General features: G+C 39.7%; 1 protein-coding gene across 2 annotated transcripts; it reads right to left on the reverse strand.

The window, feature by feature from the left end:
* Nucleotides 1–1,357: 1,357 nt before the first annotated feature.
* Nucleotides 1,358–20,172, reverse strand: LOC119783292 (transportin-2). 2 transcript variants are annotated; one of them, XM_038284733.1, is made up of 24 exons: nt 19,977–20,171; nt 19,262–19,361; nt 18,548–18,623; nt 18,229–18,378; nt 17,896–18,002; nt 17,678–17,811; nt 17,504–17,585; nt 15,580–15,702; nt 15,352–15,470; nt 15,184–15,244; nt 14,920–15,091; nt 10,809–10,961; nt 10,502–10,727; nt 10,250–10,421; nt 9,979–10,173; nt 9,736–9,894; nt 6,730–6,817; nt 6,366–6,464; nt 6,186–6,281; nt 6,031–6,106; nt 5,840–5,939; nt 5,666–5,740; nt 3,028–3,157; nt 1,358–2,934 (listed from the first exon to the last, which is right to left on the reverse strand). In XM_038284733.1, the coding sequence occupies exons 2-23, from the start codon at nt 19,358–19,360 to the stop codon at nt 3,050–3,052; spliced, it is 2,670 nt and encodes an 889-aa protein (XP_038140661.1). In that variant the 5' UTR covers nt 19,361; nt 19,977–20,171; the 3' UTR covers nt 1,358–2,934; nt 3,028–3,049. The 2 variants fall into 2 exon arrangements, with proteins under 2 accessions (XP_038140661.1, XP_038140660.1); XM_038284732.1 differs by having other exon boundaries at nt 6,186–6,464; nt 19,977–20,172.
* Nucleotides 20,173–20,534: the final 362 nt, after the last annotated feature.

A 20,534-nucleotide genomic window follows, 5' to 3' on the forward strand; every position in this document is an offset into this window, starting at 1 on the left:
TAGTGCACTTTGCATCCATGTAAATCTGTCAGTATAATTCTAGCAGTATTTTGAAGGCCTCAGAGGTTTGTTAGAGAACATTAGTGAACAGAGAGCATAATGACCAAGAAGCACAGCACATAGTTCATGGATAGAGATGCAGGTTTTAAACCAGGGTTAGAATATAAAATAAACTAAGTCTTGATCTTTCAAAGTTCTGCACAATTCACCTTTCAAAAACGGCTGTTCATCTTCGTTACCAGGTGAGGGAATGAGACCATGTTATTTGGGACACATATAAAAAAAGGCCATCAGGTGACTCTGGAGGAGCTGCAGAGATTTACATCTCATATTAGAGCACCTCAACGGGTCAGTTATTAGACACACTACACATTCCCCTTCTACCTTCATTTAAGAGTTAGCAGGGGGAGAAAAAGAAGCATGTTCAAAAGTAGCCAGATATTCCTTTAAAATTTAGCCACAAGCCATATGGGAAACTAAAAACATGAAGGTTCTTTGTCATATGAGTGCAAATCATATAATACATGTGCAACACTCAGGGTCACCTTAAATACACCTTTCCCACTGTAAAGAAAGTGTCAGAATCATGCTGTGGGGATACATTTCTTTGGTACAGAGAACCTGGTCAGTGCTGATAGGAAGATGGAGCCAAATATGGGAGTCAGAGAAGAATACTTTCCATAAGCTGCCAAAGACTTGAAACTGGGAAGGTTTCGCTTCTAGAAAGGAAAGCCACTAAACATGCAGTCAGGGTTAATGGAATGGTCTGTGACCCTGGTCCTCGGCCCCATGTTCGGCCTGTTTTGGGGTTTTTTTACCTCCACACACCTGACCTGAATATAGGAGTAATTAACAGGCCTTGGAGGCTGCTAAGGAAATATATGTGATTCAAGTATGCTGAAACAGAGAAGTCTAAAATATGCCATACAGACATCTGGTTTAAAGTATATTGAAATGTTAGAGAAAGGCCTAGTGAAAGCCCACATCTGAATTCTAATGATTATCTAATAGGCCAACTTTCCAGAGCAGAATGGGAAAATATAGACCCACTATTATTATGGACTACTTTAGGTTGGTCTATCAGGAAGTCAGATTTTGTGGAAGATGGACAAATAAAAAAGAAAAGGGGGTTTAAGGGGTATAACTACTTTTGTAAGGCACTGTACATCCTTCACTGTGGGAAAAACACAAAGCATGCATACAAATTAGGCCGAGGAAAGCTACATCGCTTCTTTTTTACCTTCTCACACTCTTCCATCAAACATGCTTATCCAAAAAACCAAATGTGCTCATGCACTCTTACTCATGCAAGATCTCACACCCAGACACACACACACCGCTCAGTAATATGGCAAGGTTAGTCATTGTAAAAGTGCGGATTAGTCGCAGTTTCACAAAGTCGCTTTTATTTGCCATTTAGTATTGAAATATTTTTGCCAGTCAAAGACACTTAATTTCACAGTGCAACACAGTATGACAAACACTGACATTAGGGTCAAGACATATCATATGGGTGAGGTTTAAAAAATAAAATAAAACGTACAAATAAAAAAAACAGAATAAAATAAAAAGTGCAAAAAAAAAAACTTAACAGTCACTGAATATAGCATTGATTCAATTTTTGTGTTAAGTGTGTGAATTTTAGTTCACTACAGAAACAAAACTCATCAGTAGCAGCAAAAAAAAACAAACAATAAAAGACCAATTATAAAACATTATAAAGATAACAACCAATCACTTTACTAAAGATATCATTATGGCATCAAATGGATATCAATACGACTGTAGACAGACATTTACACACGCACACACACTCAGGAGTCACATGCACACGCACACAAACACTTGGTCACAGTTAACAGGTGCCAAGGACATTGCGGTGGGGAGTCAAGTTTTAGCTCGGTACCATGTCCAGAAACAAATACAAAACAAAAGGAAAATAATAATAATAATACACATTTCACACTGTTAAAGAATGCCAAAATCAGGATTTACACACTTGCAACATGCACACACGCGACGAGCCGAACCTTGGAGACGAAACTAAGGATGCGATTTTTTTCTGTTTTTTTTTTTGTTGTTTTTACGATTTCCTCACACTCTGGTCAGAAAACTGATGTGTTAGCCCTAATCCCCCGTCCCAGAGGAATGGTTTTCAGCAGAAAAACGGTTTCCCTGCTTTTTTCCCTCTCGTTCAAACAGGTAGAAAGAAAAATGTAGACAGCAATATGTGTGATAGAAGATAGCTCTGTAAAGCAGCACTCTGGTAAGAATGAAAGGTAGGAAACATAGATGATCATCTTACAGATAAGCAGAATTGGGCGAGCACAGATGGAGTATGTGATATTAAAATCCTATTCCCCCGTAAATTAAGTTATTATAGAGTTTTTACCTGTCTGTCCCTAACTACTTGTAGTAGGTCTGTTAAAGTCATAACTGCAGTGCCACCCACAGTCTGTCCCATGCACTACATGTGCATTATTATGAGCGTCAGCTTAAGTCTGTCGGGCTACCAGCTACTCGTTTAAAAAGCCTAGCTGTCCCAGTGATTCCAGGCAAGAAACAACCCTTCTCTCGCTTGTTCTACCCTGCCTCGTCAGTGAATCCCCTCCCAGTCTTTCCCTGAACTTTTCTCTGCGCTGCTCTCTTTCTCCCAGCTGGTCTCTTCATCTCTGTCTTCCCCCCTCTATCTGTCCCTAACAGTTAGTTTGTTTTTTTTCCTGTGTCGGGTCCCTGCCTAGTTAATCTAGAGGTGTCCCCCCCGTCCCTCCCTCCCACCCGCCCGCCCTCCCTCCCGCTATGGACAAACACATAGGGCGTGGGGGCCGTCCATCGGGGGAGTGGCAAAAAGCGTCCCTCTCCCTCCCCCCAGATCAGGGCCGTGCAATACACAGATGGATGAGTTTCCCATTCACCCTCCTCCTGCTGGCTCACCTGAAAATCATGAAGACACAAAATGTTTAGCAAAACAAGACAGCCGTTTCTATAAAAAGTTACTGTATGCGTGTAGTGGGGGTTGGGGCTTACCTCTTGGTTGGGTGTCGAGAACCTAAACACCATAGCAGGCTGCCAGTCTCTCCTTCAGCAGTGGAGGGAACTGCTCGGAAAACTGCTGCCAGTTCTCCTCCCCGACCTGCTCCTTGAAGCCATGCAGGATCTGTTGGGTCAGACCAAAGGATGTTGTCAGTATGTGCAAAAGAAGCTTAATTTAATAGAAGACCAGGCCCTAAATCACGAGTTTGCATGGAGGCTCTCCGTCCAATCTGACAGAACTTTGGCGCAAAACAATTATAAAAAGTGCGGCTCCTTGATCTGCAAAGTTGGTAGAAAAGTTAATGCAGAAGAGAGCAGGTTACCAGTTTCAAAATATAAACAAGTCATGGTTAAAACTTGGGATGGTACCTCATACTGTAGCAGCGCTATTAGCATTATTTGATCTATTTATTTTTCTTTTTTTTAATAAATCTTATCAGAAAGAGTGCTCAGGTTGTGGAGGGCAGCATCCCAAACTTTTTCCACTTCTTTGTCCCTTTTAGTGAGGCCACGACATGCACACTGCTTCACTCTGAAGCATTTTAAAGTCAGCTATATGGGGATACTGTGAAGAAGATAGGAAGCCACAGCTTGGAGGAAGAATGTGTGTTTAGACAGAGGCTACCAAAGAAAACAATCTAGCTAACATGATAGCACATCTGTCAGAGCAGGGATGTCGAAGTGAAATACACAGAGGGCCAAAAAAAACTAATTTGCTACAAGCCGAGGGCCGGACTGGTTAAATGTTTGATCAAATATATTGAAATAACCATAGCCTATTGAACCAAGACCTAACATATAGTTTTTTTTAATAACAAAATATTAATATCAATAATATGAATAAACTTTTATTATATTGATAAACGTATTAAGATAAATACGTACATGAAAGTGCATGCATTATAAACCGAAAACGCATTACTGTGCTGCTCTATGAACCTACCGATCACTGCTTTCAAATAGTAAAATTAGAAGACAAATTAAATCAGTTGTATTCTCTCTCATGGCTCTTATCTGCATTTTTTTCCTGAGTCCATTCAACCAAAAAATATGAATAAATAAAATAAAATACAAAAATCTATGGCACACAGACAAAACAATACTTCCTCCAAAGAAAAATCATGTCTTGTACAAAGAAATGTAAAAATGTTGTGATGAATCACAACAGCAGACCAAGAACTCAGCCAGAGGTTCTTCAATTTTTGCACGCAGGTGTTAGCAGAGGCTGATTGAAGCCAAAATAAAAACGGACACACTGCCGAGTTTGGGTCAGGTGGGATCCGCACGACAGGCACAGAATACCGGGAGATGAACAGATGGCAAAGTCAGGGGAGGGATCCACACCTGTAAGTAGTGCTCCGTCTCGATCACAGTATTGTGTGGATCCCACCTGCCCCTCGCTCAGCAGCGTGTTCGTCTCTATCACCTGCAGGATCAGCTCCGCCCCTCCCTCCATCCAAGCTCCTTTTATTTTGGCTTCATTCAGCCTCTGCTGACACCTGCGCAGCAGTTGTGGAGCGCAGTTAGTGCACTCCGCCCCCTTAGACAACCAACTTCAGCCCAGCCAGGATTGTTAAAGGAGGAAAATAGCCAACATGCAAAGCACAACAAAAAAATTTAAATAAAAGAAAAACACAATCACGTTTTCCCCTGGGAATGTAGTGTTGGTGCGTGCAACACAACCACAACAACACTACATTCCCCACAATGCAACGGTAGCCCGCAAAGTCACAGGAGCGCGCACAAGTGGCCTGTGGGCCAGTTCTAATGGTAATTAAATATCATCCAGGGGGCCATGGATAAACAATTTGGGGGCCTTGACTTTGACATGTGTCAGAACATCAACAAGGATTGTCTGCTGAACTTAGTTATGATTTAAAGACAAAAGTACAGAATCCCTTCATAGATGTAGCTGCATACTTTGTGTTTACTTGTTCATACTGATCCTTTAATCAATTAACAGTTTATATTTATGTGACAAAAATCAAGGGGAGCAAGGACCTGAAAGGCATGACACCTTTATCTGAAAACGGCTTCCGCTAACAGATAAGTTAACCTCGACTAGAGAGATTATGCTGAAGATCAGCCCACAATTCAACAATTATTGATTTTCTTTCACCATTTTCTTTTTTAACTCAGACATTTCAGAAATAAAGTCGTAATCATCATACTGTGACACCATGATATTTTTGCTTAAGGTTATACATCATAATTTCAGATGTCTTCTTAGTAATTATGTACAACCAAATTGTATGTTATTATAATTTATGCCAATTTAAAATAAAAAAGTTTAAAGAACTATAGTAATAACATGATTTTAAAAAGTACTTTGAGCTAAATTGTTTATGAAAGAAATTTTTGAAATACATATGCATTTCTCTTTAAATCAATAGGTTTGTGCAAAAACCTGATCCAAGAGGAATTCATAAATAGAAATGAAAAATACAGATGACAAAATATAGTCAAGTAAAGGAAAAATTGGTCTAATGAAGGAAATTCTAAGGCCTCAAATTAGGATGATTACAAGTAAAAAAATAAAATAAAAAGGAAAGACTGAAAAGGAACTTTGTTTAGTATCTAATGCTACTAATGAGGGAAGAGGAGACCTGGGAAAGGAATCTAAGACCTTTACCTTGTAGAACATGTCTCTCAGATCGTCTTTAGGATTCACCCAGGAGGCCACAGCATCACAGAAGAAGATGAAATCCTGGGTAACAATCAGGAAAAAAGATCCAATTAGTGTAAAATCATAGAAGATGGAGTTATGGATAATTTGATGATAAAGCTGCAGGGCTCGATGTCTCACCTGCACCACACCTCCAGGGTTCACGCCGATCATGATGCAAATCCCACGGAAAGCAGAGTCTTTCTCCTCGTTGTCTCGGATGTTGCGCAGTGACGTACACCTGGAGCGTGTTAACAAGGAATTAATTAGCAGCAGATACCTATCATTTTACCTAAGCTATGAGGTTTATTAGAGCTGAATAAATGTCCCACCACGGTCGGATAAACTGCGGCAGCATGGGAGCGACCTCCTGAGGGCAAACGTAGCCCAGTCTGCCGATGGTGATGGCTGCAACACAAGGACAGCAGGCGTCAAGCAGTAACAGTGGGAAACGTGGGGGATCGTGGAAATGCAAAAGTCTACGCACCTGTGTTCTCCAGCAGAGTTTTGGGTGTGTTTGGTCGGTTAATGATCTCAACTAGCTGGTTTAGAACCATAGCTATGTATGGCTGCATCTCCACTCCTGATGGAAGGAATAGAGAACAAGGTCTTGAGATCTCATTGTTGAATAAGAACGTCACGGTAATGCAAAGCTGAAGGCACGAACCCATCTGCATGCAGATCTCCCCTATAGCCCAGGTGGCGTTGTTGCACACAGAGATGAACTCTGGGTTCAGATTTGTTCCAAGGATTGGCATAAATTCAGCTAAAAGAGAAAAAAAACAAAAAGAATCTAAATAAGGACAACAGTATATTTTCATCAGCTTACAATAAGAATCAGCAACCCATCCGAACCTGATGCAAAGTCTGCATTAGATATCTACCAACCTTAATCAGTCAGAATAGAGGGAACATTTTCCTTTTAAGTTTTCTACCGTCACTTATTTCCTTACTTAAAACTAAGTAAATTTTAAACTTATGCATTCTTAATATGAGTATAAAGCTTGGGAGGACCAGAAAAGAATGATTACCAATGCATGGTTTGACATGAGGGAAGCAAGCCTTGGTCAGGTCACCCAGCAGGGCAAAGGAACTCTGCCTCACCTCTGGCATTGTATCCTGAGACAAAAAGACAAAAAAAATAAAAATAAATAAATAAAAACAGATATAAACTAAATCTACTGAGCATAAGAAATGTTCCAAACATTTTCACATCATCCAATTATCAAAAGGCCAAACAGAAAATAAACAGATTGATAAAAAGACAGATGCATGTAGGAGAGGATCAATAAGAGCCTGGGAACACCCTCCCTTTGAAGCTTGTCATATTGGGTCACTTTACACCCAATCATCAACAGTAGGGCTTCACTTTTTCAGCAAAACATCTTATTACAAAGCTGTTGCAATAACAATGCTGATAATGAGCAACCTGCTCTATTATCTCTCATGTTCTTCCTTGAACAAACGATGTCCTGTTGCCTTCAGCCTCTTAATCACAGAGTTAAAATCTGCCTAAAGGGTCACATGTATCATTTGCATGAGGAATTTGCATACAGTGCACTTTAAATATATTTTCCTAACAAATATGGACTCCAAGCAGACCTTTGTGTTGGCAATATTCACACCCCGATACTGTAGTGACATTAACTAACAATAGACTTTGCAGCTCTGGTAAATCCGGTCTATTTAGAACCCCAGCTGTTCTGTGATGGCCTCAAGAGGTTTTTTGGAAAACATTAGTGAAGCAAAAGCATTGTAAAAAATATAGGATCACAGCGGAAACTTCAAGGAGAGAGATGTGGGGGACTTTAGAGCAGGGAAGGGTTATAAAACAAATAACCAAAGCATGGCAGAGTGGCAGCAGTGTTAAATATGGATGAGCTTGAATGCTAGCATAATTTCTGTGGTATTTGTTAAACTAAATATTAGTGATAATGAAAAAAAAAATACAACTTTTTTCCAGTCTTTTAAGGCAACAGTGCAACCGACTGCATGTTACTATATCCACAGCTGCTCAGACACAAATACTGCTTTAAAAAAAGAAAAAGGAACCTAATACATGCTTCAGAAAACTATCACTTGAGATTTTGGACAGTAGATTTGTTGAGACCCCAGAAAGATACACAAACCATCTTATTCCATCTGATTCACAAGTATGCACAACATATTATATATTAAATCCGAGCACGGGGATTAGGTTAGTGATGTGACCAAATGTGAATAAGCTGAATGGATGTGAATAGTTTTTGAAGGCAAAGCATTTCTGCAAAAGTATGGAGACTATATCACAAAATATTTTTCTGAATTTCTACATACTGTGTTTGAACATACAGGTGCTGGTCATAAAATTAGAATATCATGAAAAAGTAGATTGATTTCAGTAATTCCATTTAAAAAGTGAAACTTGTATATTATATTCATACATTACATACAAACTCATATATTTCAGATGTTTATTTTGTTTAATTTTGATGATTACAAATGACAACAAATGAAAATCTCAAATTCATCATATCAGAAAATTAGAATATTACTGAAGACCAATAAAAACAAAGGATTTATAGAAATGTTGGCCAACTGAAAAGTATGAACATGAAAAGTATGAGCATGTACAGCACTCAGTATTTAGTTGGGCCTCCTTTGGCCTGTATTACTGCAGCAATGCGGCGTGGCATGGAGTCGATCAGTCTGTGGCACTGCTCAGGTGTTATGATAGCCCAGGTTGCTCTAATAGTGGCTTTTAGCTCTTCTGAATTGTTGGGTCTGGTGTATTGCATCTTCTTCTTCACAATACCCCATAGATTTTCTATGGGGTTAAGGTCAGGAGAGTTTGCTGGCCAATTAAGAACAGGGATACCATGGTCCTTCAACCAGGTACTGGTAGCTTTGGCACTGTGTGCAGGTGCCAAGTCCTGTTGGAAAATGAAATCTGCATCTCCAAAAAGTTGGTCAGCTGCAGGAAGCATGAAGTGCTCTAAAACTTCCTGGTATGTGGCTGCGTTGACCCTGGACCTCAGAAAACACAATGGACCAACACCAGCAGATGACATGGCACCCCAAACCATCACTGACTGTGGAAACTTTACACTGGACTTCAAGCAACGTGGATGAAGTGCCTCTCTTCTTTTCCTCCAGACTCTGGGACCTTGATTTCCAAAGGAAATGCAAAATTTACTTTCATCAGAGAACATGACTTTGGACCACTCACCAGCAGTCCAGTCCTGTTTCTCTTTAGCCCAGGCAAGACGCTTCTGACGCTGTCTGTGGTTCAAGAGTGGCTTGACACAAGGAATGCGACAGCAGAAACCCATGTCTTTCATACGTCTGTGTGTGGTGGTTCTTGAAGCACTCACTCCAGCTCCAGTCCACTCTTTGTGAATCTCCCCCACATTTTTGAATGGGTTTTGTTTCACAATCCTCTCCAGGGTGCGGTTATCTCTCTTGCTTGTACACTTTTTTCGACCACATCTTTTCCTTCCCTTCGCCTCTCTATTAATGTGCTTGGACACTGAGCTCTGTGAACAGCCAGCCTCTTTAGCGATGACCTTTTGTGTCTTGCCCTCCTTGTGCAAGGTGTCGATGGTCGTCTTTTGGACAACTGTCAAGTCAGCAGTCTTCCCCATGATTGTGTAGCCTATAGAACTAGACTGAAAGACCATTTAAAGGCTTTTGCAGGTGGTTTGAGTTAATTAGCTGATTAGAGTGTGGCACCAGGGGCCATCAATTTTGAACCTTTTCACAATATTCTAATTTTCTGATATGATGAATTTGAGATTTTCATTTGTTGTCATTTGTAATCATCAAAATTAAACAAAATAAACATCTGAAATATATGAGTTTGTATGTAATGTATGAATATAATATACAAGTTTCACTTTTTAAATGGAATTACTGAAATCAATCTACTTTTTCATGATATTCTAATTTTATGACCAGCACCTGTAATCTACAGCCAGTGCATCAAGTTAATTCCACAGATGTCATCACAGGAAGCGAAGACAGTGGTGAACTTCACCAGACTTGTTAACGCCACTCACTTGCATGCACTGGAACAGCAGCGTCATAATATTGCTGCGAGCCACCAATGTGTCCACGTGGCCCCCAAGCCCCTCAGCCAAGCCGCTTAACAGGTCTAGGGCCACAATCATGAAGTCCTTGTCTGGTGCCTCATATTGGTCCGGCTGCTGACTATACATCTGGGAAACAAAGGAACAGGCTCTATGTCCATACATTGATATGAAATGTCTTTTTTTTAGGTCATGTAATGTAGTCTGGCTCACCATGGCCTGAGCCAACGTCTTCTGGACCAGGGTTACACAGCGCTGATACACAGGCTCGCAGTACGGGAGGAAGCCGCTCTGCAGCGCAGTGGCAACAGACGACAGGCACTCAAGCAGAGGAAAGAGGTCCTTGTCCTCATCCTTCAGCTCGTTCCATTTTGCTATCAGAGGCGGCATCAGCTTCTGAATGTACTCCTAAAAAACCCCAAACGTTTGGTGTCAGGCTGTGTGTACTTGTGCAGGTGTGTAAGTGTGAGACGGCTGAGCTCACAGGTTGGTTGAGGTGGTGTCCCACAGAATCGGCCAACGTTCCTATGGCATCATAGAGAATCAGCAAGTTCTTGTGTTGATATTTCCCGAAAGCAAATACCAGCGTGTCCAGGATGAAGCTCAGATAAGGCACCAGCTCTGTACATGCCTCCTCCTCCAGGGTGGCGAAAGCACTGAGGGTGACAAGACATGGGTTAGGATAACTGAGCACGGAAAAAAAAAAAGTAGCACAGACAAAAGCGAAGAGTTGCACCTGCATGCTGCCTCCTGCACCCTTTTGTTTCCATCCAGGATGCGTTTAAGCAGCTCTGTCATGAGGGGCTTGAGGTGATTATCAGGGGGCTGGCTGACCACCCAGTGGGCATAGCGACTGAGAGTCCAGCAGGCAATGGAGCGCACCAGAGCCTTCTTGTCACATAAGCACTGGATGAGATGTGGAATGAGCTCTGGCAAGTATGGCACCATTCCCTGCATGCAGCCTGAAACAAGGATAACCTTTATGCACCTTGCTCTGAAATTAAAAGGTTAGATTTTAATGTAATTTTGTGAATTTGTGCAACCTTCAGCAATGGCCCCCAACACCAAGATGCCAGACTCCTTGATGACCCAGTCAGGGTGGAACAGCAGGCCTTTGAGCAGAGGCAGGAGATGGGGAAGCAGCTCCTCACGGAAGACGTTGGCCAGAACGTCCAGAGCTGCAGCCGAGCACTTTCCTGGGAGAAGGAAAAAACATTTACAACAAAAACCAGAAATCCTCCTTTAAAGTCAGATCAACTTGCATGCAAGTAAAACTACTCAGATTAATATACTTATAGTTCCGACATCAGATTTTCACCAAATGTGTCCCGTTACAACAGTTAGCAAGTACATCGATTTACTAATAAGTTGACTTCTGAGGGAATCACAATGGATTGTATTTATGGGTACCAGAGTAAAGGCAGCTTGATGCAAATAATGCCACAAATGTTTGTTTGTTCACCAAATGATTATTTACTGCTTTGCATTGAACTTTTAAATAAAACCTCACAAAAAATATCAAATCTTAAACTCTAATCTAATGATTAGAGAAATTTGTTGGCTTTCTAGCAGAAGAAGCCAAACTTTTCCATTCAGCCCTTGTGTCTTTTTAACAACAGCATTCCTTGAGATGTCTGAAGGTAAAACTGCATGGTTTTTTTTAAATTGAAAAGCTCAAAGGTTCTAGAAGACAAAACGCAATTAAAAAATAAAAGTTTCACCTAAATACAGGGCTTTTTTTAATGTGGTCAGTAAATACATGGTTCAGGTGTTGGGATGATTTATAGATAAATAAATAAAAATAAAAAAAATAACAGCCAAAAGAATAAAGGGACATCATTGATGGGTGAGGAACAAACAAATGGACAGATGAGTGGCAGTGGTCAAGTGGGTCGCTGAAATGGTGAGCAGGAGGGTGGATATACAGTTTAGAGACTAGACAGATTGACTGTGGATAAGCAAAGGTTTAATTAGATGGATGTACTGATGGATCAAACCATTAATAGATGAACAGATGGAGGAACAGAAACCCGCAACACACAACAAATCGGTAGTCCTCAAACCTGCTCCTAAAATACCACTACCCTGCATGTTTTAGATCCTTCTGTTGCAGCACAACTGCTTCAAAAATTGCATGAAGTCCTAAGGAGGTATCAAACGCTGCAGAATCCTGTTAATCATGCTTATATATAAGCAGGTATGAGGCAGCAAGGAGAAATGAAAAATGCACAGGACAGTGCTACTCGAGGACAGGATGGTAATTAGGGATGGGGATCGAAACCCGGTTCCATCAAGGACCCGGTTCCACTTTTTTCAAAACCCGAAAATCAATAACGTTTGGGCTTATCGATACCACTATCGAGTCTGGTCGTTTTTTTTTTCTCCCGGAGGTCCTGTAACATAATTGTGTGTCCCTCGAGTCGCGTCACAGCATTTAAATCTAATCAATCCGATCACTGCAGCATGTCCACCAATGTTTTGGAATGAAATTGTAAGCAAACAGATATTAAAAGTAAAACAAGTCTGGCACTTAACTTTGCTCGCGACTCGAGAATGGCTGAACGGAAAAGACTCCTCCTCCTCCTCCTCCTGCCCCCGCACCACAGCCGGGCCCGTCTTCATCATCCACTCAGAGTACCACTGGTAAGCGCGCACACAGACTTTGTAGCTTGTCCGGTCAGTTAAAAATAGTAATTGTGAAATCCGTGTTGTAATCGGAAGCATACAAGCTAGTTAGCTTGAAAAGTAAATAAAGTTTCAGACGTGCTGCGTGATGATGTGTTCAGATTGGCTCAGTAAAACGACAATTAGGTTATCATGATGCGTTCAAGTGTAACGTAAAGAAAACGGGAAATTGAGTTTTTAGCGAGAAACATTAGTAATACAGTTGTATATTGCTCTAATTATTTTAGAATATATAATTAAACTACTGATGCCAACATTTATTAAAAATTACATTTAATTTAAAATACAATTATTTATTTGTTAAATATTTTCCTAATCACTAAAAACATGATGAAAAGTGACAGTAGACAATACATTAACCAACAATTGTGAAAATATATTCTAGTTAGTTTTATGTCATTTCAAAGTGGCCTATTACATTAGCCATGTTTATTGAAGGCTAGAAACGTTTTTGTTATGCCCACTTGTTAAGCAATAAAAGCAATACCAGTTCTGTTAAAAAATATTGTTGCATCGTCTTTCCACCAAATAACAGAAAAGTATCGATAGTGGTATCGATAAAGACTCGGATCGATAAGGAGTATCGATAAAGGTATCGATATCAATAAATATTAACAATCCCCATCCCTAATGGTAATACTGCCACTCTGTATGCAGATACACAGGGGTCGCAGCATGACATGAGGCATTATTAAGGCTGTTGCTTTATTTCTTGTAAGTTATGCCACTTTCGAATGCTGAAGCAAGTTAGAGACGCGAACCATGATAGATAATCCAAATGCAAACTATTGCTACATATTCGTATAGGTGGACAAATGCAAACTACGGGGTAAGTAAACAGTATTGTTTAATCTATTAACTCGTATAGGTTTTATATGCATATATAGTCCTAAATGATTGTCTCAAACTTAAAATGAACGTCAATTTAACATGACATCAGCATTTTTACAAGAATGCAAGAGAAATGTGCCTACTTCTCCATTGTTTAAATGGATGTAGTTTAACCTTTTTAAAGCTACATGTTTTGATGTCCTTCTCACCAACACATTAATCAGAGCAAATCGCAGCTGCCTTAGATAGCTTGTGCTTTCTCTTGCTGATGCTCAGTGCTTATTTACAAAGTTCCCTCTCAATCATTCCTTTTAGCGTTTTTTATACCCCATTAAACCCAACGTGATTTTTTTTAATTGATTGACTTTACTGTGGAGAAATGTACTCGTTACATCAGCTCAAATAGTCAAAGAAGAATGTGCCAAAGGAAGAAAAAGGTGCATGGATATATACAGTATATACGGTGTGTCCACATATGACAGCTTTTTTTTTTTTAATACTAGAATTATTATAAAGGGTTATAGTAGTAATATGCTAAGCTAAAGCCTAAACCTACATACAGCAGGGCTCTTTGTAGTATTAAAAACATGCCTTTATGCTGCTGTGCACCACCATGTGGGAACTATCTGTGCCTAGGAACTAGGGCTGGGCGATAATTCAATAACGATATATATCGATCGATAGACGTGTGGCGCAATAAAAAAAAATAGGCTAGATAAAAGTTCGATAAAGAAACGCAGTTTTCCTTCCTTCTCATTGTAGCCTAGCATGTAGGTTTATGCTAGTCACGACTTCCTCCTAACCAATCGCAATCGCGGACCCAGGCATGCCGTCACAAAGCGCCACCCTCTCAAACCACAACACAGAGCACATGAAGATGTAGCAGCAAGGAGAGGCGGAGGAAATTGTTCCAAAGAAGGGTTTTTGTAGTTCGGCAGTATTTCGGTTATGGCAAGTCGGACAAAGAACAAACCACAGTCATCTGTAAAATGTGTCGGGAACAGGTGAAAACGAAGTCTGATAACACAACCAACTTTTTTTTTTTTTTTTATCATCTCAGCCGCTCACACCCGCAGGAGTATGAGCTGTGTAGGCCCCGGCGCGGCTCACCTCCGAGGAATCTTCGGGAATTTCAGGAAAATATATATATAAAGTTCTGGGCAGTTTCCCACGTAGTTCTAACAATTGAGAGAAAAATGCTGAGGGGCCAGAAACTTCAAAGTAATAACTCAGGTTAAAGCAGGAAAGAATGGGGGCGGCGGCGGGTGGTCCATTTATTTGTTATATTTATTTTGGTCACTTTAGTTTATTCTTTGTCAGTATTTTATAACATAACTCAGGTCTTTTAAGTTATTTTTCTTTAAAACAATTCTGTTATGGTTAAAAAAGTTGGTTAAATAAATATTTAATTGGAAGTCTGTGTTTGTGTTCTTTATTAAAATTAAATCATTTAGCAATATCATAAAAAGTCCAGGCAGAGCTGCACATAAAATATGGTTTCAAATCTTTTCAATAATTATCGATATCGATCAATATGCATTTTTTTTTTATCGATAAGCTTTTTTTCTATATCGCCCAGCCCTACTAGGAACCCTGCATGGTTCTCTATAACTAGATCTAGTTGTGTCAATAGCTTACGAAGATTCCAGTCAGACAGCGTGTCGTCATCATCATCCTCATCCTCGTCTATGTCCTCCCCCTCCTCGCCCTCCCCTCCCTCGTGTTGCAGAGTCACGGTGCGAGATTTGTGGAAGCGAGGCTTGATGTCCTGCTCGCTGTCTGGGATCGTCTCATCCTCCTCAACATCACCCTGGAGGACATCGAGACAAATTTCAAAGTTAAATAAACTCCAAGTGAAGGTTAAGGAAGGAAAAAGTGTGGGTTAAACAAGAAAATGTTTACTTTTAGAAGAATAATGTCTATCTCAGAGTATTTCATCCCATTCACCAGGATAGGAATCAATCTTAAAAAAAAAAAAAGGAGAAAAAAAAAAGAGAAAAAAAACAAGATAAGTAAGGTGAGATCATCTTTTCATCATCTTAGTCCATCCAGCAGCAGGTCTCCACTTACTGAACCAGGTGACCAGACAGGGCCTCTTTACAGATAGGCTGTTCAGCCAGAGTGAGCCAGAACTCACAGGCTTCCAGAGCCACGTTTTCATCTGGGTCCTGAGTCCGTTGTAGCATGTACTGCAAGCAAGATTAAAAAAAATAAATTAAATAAACACACACAAAAAAAACCCAGTTGATGGCGAGAATTGGATCTACGACAGTAACAGGACTCCATGAGTTTCCTCACCTGAATGATGCTGTGCATGTGTGGGATGAGACGATCGATGCGGACTTCCAGCAGCATGACCAGAGCCCTGCAAACGTTCTTCCTCACTTCACTATCTTCATCACCAGCCAGCGCAAACAGACTCTACAAAATGGTATCAGATGACAAGAGGGATAAATATACTGTATGATCTGGGGAACTGTAAAGTGCCACGAGATGACGTGTTGTGAATTGACGCCATATAAATAAACCAAATTGAATTTAATTGAATTGATTTTAGTCTAGTACTTGAAGATTGGAGCTCATGAAGTGAGACCTAAAGCTGAAGAACTGCCAACTTGATGGATGCGTGAGAAAGCAGCGCCAGAAGATGGTGACACTGTGCAACGTTTATGTCTACTGTTACAGTTGGTACAAAAAATTATCAGGCTCGAAAGGTACTTACAATATCAGGATAAATGTTGGTTAAATATATGAACTATTAATGTATTTTACATATGATTTATGTTGCTTTTCAATACATGACTTAGGCCCTTTAATTTGCTGCATGCAGCAGAATAAAATCTTATTTAACATCTCTGAAATCCTGACATGAAAAACTTGGTCTGGCTTAATCTACCTTAGAAACTCGTTCTTGAAAACAAAGTTTGTTCCCCATTAAAATAAAGACGGTGTAAATGATTTGTTTGGATTAAAACTAGACACAAAATAAAGAAACCAAGGATGGGTTGGAAAAGATAAAAATAACAAAAACTGCACATAAAAGCCCTCCTTTTTCACCAAATTCAGGCCTGTAAATTAATCAGATTCAAGTCTATACTTTAAGACTATGGTGACTGAATACTTAAGACTGGTATGTATAAAAGTATACAGAGAGTTTGTCTTCAGAAAGTATTAAAATGGTGGTAATTAAAAAGGACTTTTCAGTATTGGGAAGTAGATTAATGAGGAGCATTTCAGAAACAATCAGCACTTCCAGAGTGCTTTACACACTTTACCTGGAAGGAGAATTAGATTTATTCTATTTGGTGTTTTGCTGCTTTATACAGAATTAATTACTGAGGAAAAAACAAAACAAAAGTACTGATGAGGCATCATAGAAAAGTGAGGAGTTTGAGATGAAGTTGAATTCTAGAAGACACAAAATCTTATATATAAATGTTCTTATAGAAACTTAAATTAAGTATGCACTAATTCCATGGAACAAATAGACCAATGTTTACAATGATGTCAACTGTACAAAAAAAAAAAAAAAAGATAAGAGGCGAAAGAAAATGTAAAGTGACAGCGCTGTAATCATTCTTCTTTTTGTTTTAACATGGCAGTAAAATCCAATGTTTTGTTTGTTCTTTCTATGGATCTAGAAAAAGGAAAAGGTCAACCTTCTGATGGTGCACATTAGATTTTCGGCTGATCAAATAAAAGATAAACGTGGGTGAATTTTATAATTGAATAACTGATATAGTATATCTTTTAAATTGAGTTTTATTCAAAGGCATATCAGTCCCAGAACCTGGAAGGTTGGTATACATTTGTTTAACTTCAGAGATGCAGCTGGAGACAGCTCTGTATCTTTGTTTTACTGTAAACATTTTATTGCCCCCTGCTCTATCATCAAGGAATCAAAGTATTTTGTTGGTATTTATATTTTTTTTAAATAAAAAAAACTTAAACTGCTGAAGTCCAGAGATTGGCCCTGCCCTGTTATAAATTCCTCCCTCTTCCAAACACATTATTCTATCAGTTACATCTACTTGTCAGTACAACACTACGTTTAACAGGACTTTTCTAACATCTCAGCTCCACACAGAGACAGATATTAAACATTTAGGACGCTGGCCCCCATGCATTACACACAGAGAACTGAAATGCTCTAATCCTATTTTGAGTGATAAAATGAGTGAAATTCCCTGAACTAACGAGAAGAATTTTTTTTATTTCTCACCTCAATAAAAGTATCAATGTTGTCCATCAGAGCCTGAGCTCGCCCAATGATGAACTGGTTCACACAAGCAATAGCATGGGACCTGAAGAGAAACAAGATCAGGAGCTCATGAACAGGACTGAATAATTGGAAGGGGGCGGCATCATGACAGAAAAACATCAGGGATTAACAAACCTGATCTTAGGGCTGCAGTGTTTAAAGAACTGGAGAAATTTAGGGATCATGATGTTGAGGGGTCTGTTTAGAGCGTCGCTGTCCAACAGCTCAGAGGAATCCTCACAGATCTTCTGGAGTGCTCCAAAAGAGCCCTAAGAGAAGAAATCAGAAAGCTACAAATAAAGGAACAGTTTTAGACTGCATTTTAATGTCAGATAACTGAGTGGAGGTCGTACCTCGCAAGTGTTATAGTCCTCAGAGTTTAGCAAATTACAAAGTTGAGGCAAGAGTTCTGGCCAAGTTTGCAGCTCTCCTTTAGAAGCTATAGTTGTGATCAAAATCCCTACATGACAGAAAGAACGTTCATAAAACTTTAAGTTAGTTTAGAAGTTACCTATTTAACAAAACTTAGTCCACGTTAGTCTGTAAAACACTGTTTTGAGCACCTACACACATACTTTTGGTGCAGAAAGTTTGCCTGCTACATTGTAGAATGACTCGCAGTCACTACAACCTAAATGTTGGCTGTATTTTAGAATCTCCCCCCAAACTTTCTGCCATGCCCTCACCAATTGTAGCTCTAATAAGCGGCGAAGGATCTCCAATGTTGTTGAGGCATTCCCGCTTGATGAAGTCAGCCACGTTGGGGGGGAAATTCTGATAGTGAGCTTTCACATTATTCTTCAAAATCAGACCACTGAGAGACCGAGTGGGTTCATCTTCAGAGAGAGACAGAAAGAGGGCATGAAACAGCATTTTTACATGTGGGGAAACACAATAGCAGATATAGAACTGAAATAATAGCCTAATATCAACAAAGCTCATAAGACAAATCTGTAATATTCACAATATAATGCTGGAATGTATGTTTTTCAAACACAAACATACCCTCAGACTTGAGGCTTGTGAGGACAAAGATGAGATAGTTGTTGAAGTCAGGAAACTGGTTAAGTTGCTCCAGTTTCTAGGTCATCTGTTAAGGAGTTCAAACATCCCTGCTTGGCGCAAACATATGTTAAGTCTCATCTGACTTAATTTGTTTGGTATGCATGCATCTCCCACATATGCTAAAAAATCTAGTCCAGGGCTTTGGTTGGGGAAAAGTTGGGATCCATAACAAGGCCAATAAAGAGACAGTGGACAAATACAGATGTGTACACACCAGTATTTCCCAGAGTCCCACTTTTAGGGGTCTCTGTCCTTCAAGCCTAATACAAAACACGTGTAATTTTGTTTTTGTTCTCGTAACCATGGGTGGACAGGTAGAAATCTTCCATCGTTTCCCATACTAATCCAGGCCCCAGAAAAGTGTTAATCAAATCCCATACATTTATAGACAGCTTAAGAACCCGGGGCCTTTTGACAAAGTAGGAGTACTCACAGATAACAACCCCATATGCAGACGGAACATGTAAAATCCACAATGAAAAGCTGCAGCTTGGATTTGCACCACAAGACCTTCTTAGGATGCAACAGTTTAAACTGTCATGCATCCTTAATTAGGGTTTAGGCAGAACCAATTAAAACATGGACTCAGCTCAGCAGCCATGGGTAAACAAGGATCTCCTTTATGCTTCAACACAGACTGAAAGGTAAGGATACTTCTTGCACAGCTCTCTGAGTGGCCGTGTCTGGGGACTGGGAATCTTTGAGCAGCTGAAGCACTTGCTGCAGACCCTGTTCGTCTGGCTGCCACTCCATCCTGTGAAGATAACACATTGATGAGCTGCTAGAAAGGCATCCGACAAACGCCGATAAGTGCTCTGTCACACCTGCACGTACAAAACAAGCAAGCCGTACAGCTACGACAGAGGGGTATCCATTATACTATATATTCAGAACAGAACCTGGCTTTAGGATTCCGGAAAAAAAGATGTTTTAAATGCTAAAAATGATTGGTGGAAAAAAAAAACGGTTATGTGATACCACTGGTTAGAAAAATGTCCTACTTCCATGGTTAATAATCCCTTGATAATAGAAGTAAACGATTACCTTTGCTGAATTTGGATCGGTGTGTCTTAATAAGTTACGATCTAGGAAAGCCTCTTTGAGGCCCAGACGGCGCAAATGTCTCTTAGACTTTTAGCTAGCTAGTTAGCTAGCTTAGCGTCAACACTGCGTATTCGAGGTTTTTAAACAGACACTGAGCGTAAATTACTGATTTCACGTCGCGCTGCAGTAAATCCGAGCGTATACTCAACGCCACTGAGAGACCGCTTTTGTTTTTGTACTCATAACAAACCAGACGGACATTAACTGAAAGCTACATCAAGTAGCATATTAGCTAGCAGTATGAAAGTAGCGCGAAAGGTTTTACCTGGTTCCTCCGGTGTGCTGGGTCTATAATTAAACAGAAAAAGGTGTAGCGAGGCTGTAAAAGACTAACATTAAAGGAAACGTCTAAACTGAAAAAAATGTTGTAGCCTCTGAAGGTCTGTTTGCTACGCTAGCTTGTGTGTGACAGAGATTGCATGCTTTGCGATCAAGCCGGGTGACCTGTTTAGTTCTCGCCGGCTTCCGTAGTGAAAACAGAAATCAGCCAGGTGATTGCGCAGACAGGTGTGCTTAGAAATAGTTTGTTTGTAATCATGAATACAACAAATATTTTTTTTAATATATTTATATGTGTATGTTTGTATTTTCCAGACTAACATGTTTGTTTAATTTGGTGAACGCTAAACATGACTTGTTTTTGCGTTTTGTTTTCCACCACCAGATGGCGCAAGTTTCAGGATTAGTGTAATTCTGATTGATTCTTATTAATTCATGCAGATGCAACAGGTATATTTAGTCCATATATATATGGTATATATATATATATATATATATATATATATATATATATATATATATATATATATATATATATATATAT

This window comes from Cyprinodon tularosa, unplaced genomic scaffold, assembly GCF_016077235.1.
Source record: "Cyprinodon tularosa strain WSP-4 unplaced genomic scaffold, ASM1607723v1 ctg201, whole genome shotgun sequence".
Classification (NCBI taxonomy): Eukaryota; Metazoa; Chordata; class Actinopteri; order Cyprinodontiformes; family Cyprinodontidae; genus Cyprinodon; species Cyprinodon tularosa.

Excerpts from the sequence above, each read along its gene's own strand:
- LOC119783292 (XM_038284732.1), bottom strand. The coding sequence starts at position 19,360 with ATGGAGTGGCAGCCAGACGAACAGGGTCTGCAGCAAGTGCTTCAGCTG. Across the intron at positions 10,174-10,249 it reads GACACCACCTCAACCAACCT|GAGTACATTCAGAAGCTGAT; the intron begins GTGAGCTCAGCC and ends GGGGTTTTTTAG. Across the intron at positions 6,107-6,185 it reads AACTCTGCTGGAGAACACAG|CCATCACCATCGGCAGACTG; the intron begins GTGCGTAGACTT and ends CTTGTGTTGCAG.